Here is a 5569-nt window from a genome sequence, read left to right on the forward strand (position 1 = left end):
TTGCAGATGCTACGAGTTCCAGTTGTCCATGAAGGTTTGAAAGCTTGTTTTGTTAAAGAAAATTTAAATGCACATGCACCAGGTTTCAAAGGAGGAGCAACAAGCTATGTTATTCATGAATTCTTTGGGCTGCTAAGCTACTGTTAGCATGTATCAGGTGAAAAAACCCTTCAGAATACACCAGGCTAGCAGCACTAGAGTTATATTACATCATGTTGTATGTAAGGAACGTCTCAATTGCCAATATGATTAATTGGTCGTTTCTTTCCAACATATGCGCTCACAACCAATAATCACCAACGATGGATTCCAAATTGTAAACGATGAAGCTATACGTACAGCCAACAAACAACAATTCTATTGTACAAGTTCACCATACACATCCAGGGCGTGCATCAAACAAGAATAAGAAAAATTCAAAGACATAGCCATCATTGCTCTGCAAGGGGGTCTAGGCTGTACTCGCCGCCCATGTCAGTCTGCAACAGGACGGCGCCACTAGGTGGAGGCGCAAAGTGTAAGTCGAATGTGCAGATTTACGCCCATCGGTGACCTTGGCGGCGGGGGCCGGCAAAGTGGTCGACGAGGTGTGCTGATTGTGGTCGGCGGTGGCTTCGGCGGCGAGGACCAGCAACGAGGTGGGTCAGTGTGGAGGATCGTCAGGGCTTGGACAAATACATGTTATGACGTTTTCCATATTTAGGGGCACTTTGCCAGTAAGACGGCAGTAGCTGAGCGCTTTATTGGAAAATTTCTACAACTGAGCATATACACACGATGTAGATCAAATGGTTGAAAACAGGAGTCTACACGGATGCCGAAACAAGGCCGGATGCCCAGATACCACACCTTACATATTTGTATTAAACTTTTATACTTATATGACAATTTCTTTTTCTATTGTTCAATTCTCGTTATTAACCATATAAATTAATTTAGTTGTGATGTTCTTTGTTATATAACTATAACATCTATCATCGAAAGTATAATCGCTACACGCTAAACTTGCACCATATTATTTAGTAATTAAAATTACATTATTTCTTCCCTTTGAATACATTGCCACTTAAAAAGATATTTAAAAAATCCCCATAAATGTGAAAAAGGTAAATAAGGCAAATAGGATCAAACTTTGTGTATTTGTGGATAAATTTAGGTCACTTGCATGAATTATAGTGTGTGCATATATTCATGTATGGATGTTTGAGCAGATTTTGGAGAATTCTAAAATATCTTTGTAGAGATCTCTATAGTGTACGATTAGTAAGTATCTAGATAATGGTTTATAGTTTATGATTAGCCATAGTAAATAGAAATGTTTGGAGTGCATAAAGCATCTATGAGTATTATTGTCATCGAATCCTTGAAGTGCCACTTTACTGGGCCTTTTGTGATTGAATGTAGCTTACGGTGTTCAATTGTTAGTTGACAACATGTGCATGGTAATATTCACTACTAGAATCTACACCTTTACCGAGTGCCCCAAAAACTTGGCAAAGGCCAAATAAAATTTGGTAAAGGTTCTGCCGACTGTTGTACTCGGCAAGAGAGTACCGACGTACATCTTACGGCAAACATATATGGAACTTGGGAATTGTGCATAAAATATGATCTATTTACTGTAGGCGAGGTATGACCGGCAGGAGGCGGTTACACCGGCGCCTCCGGCTTTTGGGCCATGGTTTCCGAGGCGGAGCGCGCAGCGAGGCGGGAGGCGAGGTACGACCGGCGTAATGCCCGTCGTTGCTCCGTGTTGGCCAAGTCGGACGTGGCGCCAGAATGGGTCCGCAACGGCCCTGACCTCGCCGCCACGTGGGCACTCGACCGCTCCATCACCATTGCGGAGACGTCCGCCAGGCGGCGCCGCCGCATGACGGCAAGCTCGCCAAGATCGACAAGCGGGCCGCGACTACTCCACCAACGCCGGTCGCGGCAAAACCACCACCTGGGCTCCGAAGGCTACATCGACAGTGTCCGCGCCGCGGTAGCCCTCCGTACAGCGCGACAGGAGGCGGAGAGGCTCCTTCGCGAGCGGCAGGCATCCACCGGACAAGGCTGTCGCGGCCCTCCGGCGTTGTACCGCTGCTGGAGGGACGACGACGACACGGATGGCAACGGCGGTAAGGCAGAGCAGTTCGTGGTCGTCCGGTATAAGGTTTAGGGTTTTTTTCCTAGTTTTTTAGTTAAACGGTCGAAATACCGACCTTTTGTGTAAATTATGTCCGAGTTTTAATGAAATCCGTCTAGTTTGAATGAATTTCGTCCCTTTGATTCGGATTCTTGTTGAAATGTATGCGAGGAGCGTTGGGTGACGACCTCTCGCATCTATGTCCGCGGACGGGTGCAGGAGAAAATTCGCAGGTCGCTGTTGGAGATTCTGCATAGTTGTATAGCGAGATCGCATGGATACTTTACAAACGGGTCATAAATCCAACCTTGGGTTCAAAAGATAATGATGCAAATTTCGGAATCATCAAACTATGATGCATGGGTGAGTATGAAAAGGTTCTAGGTTGTAGTCAATGAAATTTTCAGCAAAAGCATATGATGTAAAACGGACACTGGGCTGGGTAGTGATCTTCAAGGTTCGGCTACACCTACACATAAGAGTCCAATACCGAAAGGTAAAGGGCTAAAGGCCGCAAAGATGTTGGCTAATGGCGGTGATCGGAAGCCTCAAACTACTACTAAACATCACGTTTTCCCCACATGTTCATTCTCCTGCCGTAGGTGATAGTATATTACTGCAGGATGGGAGGGTGGCAGTATGGTCCCTTGAGCCACCCGTCGGCGACGAGCCTGTTCACCGCCTCCGTCGGGTGCACGCCGTCCCAGGACTCGTGCCTCCACGGGTCGCCGCACGCAGTGGCGCCCTTCATCCCGCACCGTGCGTCCAACTGGAAGTTGTACGGGCCGCCGCCCGCGCCGCAGCAGGCCGCGACGGGCGTGGTGAAGCCGAAGCGCGCCGGGTCGCGGAGCATGTCCATGGCGTAGGCGTAGTAGTCCGCGTACATGATCCTCGCCGCCGGCCCGTGCCTGGCGCGGGCGCGGTTCAGCCTGTCCTGGAGCAGCGAGTTGTGGTACATGACGAGGTCGTTGAGCGGCTTGAGGCAGCCATGCTCGTCGTAGTCCGACTTGTCGCGGCTCGGCAGTATGGTGAGGTAGAGCGCGACGCACCCTATGGGCAGCGTCCCCGGCACCACGATGTCCACCGCACCCAGCTCGATCAGCCTCTCGAGGGCGGCGGCGATGTTGTCGACGACGTTGGGGGCGTAGCTTCTGGCCCGGCTGACGTTGAAGCCGAAGAAGAGCATGGCGTTGTAGTCGTTGCCGCCGATGGAGCCGAGGAGGAAGAGGGACCTGGCGAGGTAGGGCCTGCAGCTCTGCGGCCCGCCGCAGACGCGCGGGAGGAGGTCGCGGAACCACTGAAGCTGCACGTTGATGGCGCCGTTGTTCCAGATCGGGTAGCCGAGGCCGATGGACTTGAGGAAGTCGAAGTCCAGCGCCGTGGCGCCCACGATGGCCATGTTGGCGCCCTTCCGGAAGTCGGCGCCGGGGAGCTTGGACGGGGGAAGGAAAGGGAGGCCGAGGGACTGCGCGAGGAAGTCCACGACGAGCCGGCCGTCGGAGCAGCGGCATGTGGGGTGGCCGAAGTAGGTCATGCCGTAGGGCGGGTTGGCGAAGGTGAGCAGGAGCTCCTCCGCCGCCGACTTGTTCACGCACAGGTTGCCCGTGTCCGACAGCGAGTCGCCGAAGTTGAACATGGCGTTGTACCGCATTGCCCCGCCGTCTCCGTCCGCGGCCGCGAGCAGGAAGACGCAGCTGGCGCCGAGGAGGAGGAGGCCAGCGGCGGCAATGGCGCTAGTGATTCGCCGAGCCATGGCTAGCCGTCCCCGTCGTCGGTTGATCTAGCACCTGATCTTGCACGCGCTCTAGCTCGCCAGGCGTGTCAACTACGCTGTGCACGAAGTTGTATATAACGTGGATGAGAGCCCGTCCACGTACGCGCGCGCTGCGACACTTTGCACGCGCGTGCCCTCTCGCTCCAGCTGGCATTAGCTCTCACCGCCGACGATCTATATATCGAACAACCACCTCCGATGAGCGCTTCTCGATCGTGGTTAATTGCCCGGCTTGGACGCATGCGTACGTGCGTTCATGCAACCTAGCTAGCACCGTCTCCGGTCGGTCAGGTACTGATCAACCGTAAGTTCGTCGTCGTCTCATGGGCGCGATTCAATGGCGAGCACACGCGGCCGTGACGCGCGCGAGGGCGTTCGCCGCGTGTGGATGCTGGCTCGTGGGCGAAGTTTTCTGTTTTTCTTACCTGTGCGCGAAGTTTTCGTAGGCAAAACAAAAAACAAACAGGGGCCGGCTGGTTGCATGTAGATGTGCACTGAGACGAGGTCCATTGGAGGCTTTTTTTTTGCTGGCCGTAGTTTTTGAAATAGGTACCTAGCCACAAAAAATGCAACTAGTAATTTTTTATCCCCTCAAAACTACGTAGTAATTTTTGAACATCTACATGCAAGTAGTAAACACACGTGAACATTTTTTTTAACACCGAAAAAATGCAGCGCGTTAGCAAAGGTCCGAACTCGCCATCCGCCTCTAGATAAAAAGAGTTACCTACCCACTGGAGTTAATTACCGCTCATGGTGAACGTGCAGCGCGAATACTTTGGAACTAACTGTATCGACAGGTCCGAGTATTTTCTATTTTTCAATCATTTCTTGAAGATTCGGAATACTTATTTTCTAATTCAGAACAATTTTTGACAGACACGAAATAGTTTTGAATTTTGCTTGACAATTTTTTGGATTTGTAACCAAAATTTTAAAATAGGAAGAATATATAGTTTTGTGAACAAATTTTGAAAAACAGGAACATTTTCAAAATTCCAAACGAGTTTTTAAAAAATACGAACAATTTTTAAATTTGTGAGAAAATATTAAAACTGGATTCTTTCTGAATTTTTAACCAAATTTATAAAAACGAAACATTTTTTGGGAAAGGGACATTTTTTGCATCTGTGAACAATTTTTGAAACTCTGATTTGCTTTTAAAAAACATTATTTGAAATTTGCCAATATTTTTAAAATTTGTGAAAAAAAGTTGTAACAAGAACATTTTTTAGCTTCAGAATTTTTTTTAAACGTGAATTTTTTTAGTTTGTGATTTTATTTCAAAAATAGGAACATTTTCGAAATTTTTAACAAAATTTGAAATTGTGAAAAAAGAAAGAAATAAAATAGAAGAAAATGGAATTTAAAAATTATTTTAAAAGGAAATAAAAAAAGAAAAAGAAAAGGAAAAACGAAAAGAAAGACAACAGAAGGAGAAAATAAACATAAGACCAAAAAACGAAAAATAAAAATAAAAACCAATGAAACCGGTTCAGAAACCTTCTGGAAGGTTCCCAAAATTGGCCATGAACCTTCTAGAAGGTTCGCAAAACCTGATATTGTAGCGCATGTGTTATCTCGTAATTGGGCTGGCTCATCTCTTTTGCTAGGTCACTCGCATCTGTGCCAATCAGTGACAATTTGTCACAGAGAACGGCAAATAG

The 5569-nt window shown here is 48.1% G+C and overlaps 1 protein-coding gene across 1 annotated transcript; it reads right to left on the bottom strand.

The window, feature by feature from the left end:
- Nucleotides 1-2548: 2548 nt before the first annotated feature.
- On the bottom strand, nucleotides 2549-3934 carry LOC123169605 (GDSL esterase/lipase At5g45910-like). Its single transcript, XM_044587475.1, has one exon. The coding sequence runs from the start codon at nucleotides 3879-3881 to the stop codon at nucleotides 2742-2744; it is 1140 nt and encodes a 379-aa protein (XP_044443410.1). The 5' UTR covers nucleotides 3882-3934; the 3' UTR covers nucleotides 2549-2741.
- Nucleotides 3935-5569: the final 1635 nt, after the last annotated feature.

Source organism: Triticum aestivum, chromosome 7D (genome assembly GCF_018294505.1).
Source record: "Triticum aestivum cultivar Chinese Spring chromosome 7D, IWGSC CS RefSeq v2.1, whole genome shotgun sequence".
Taxonomy (NCBI): Eukaryota; Viridiplantae; Streptophyta; class Magnoliopsida; order Poales; family Poaceae; genus Triticum; species Triticum aestivum.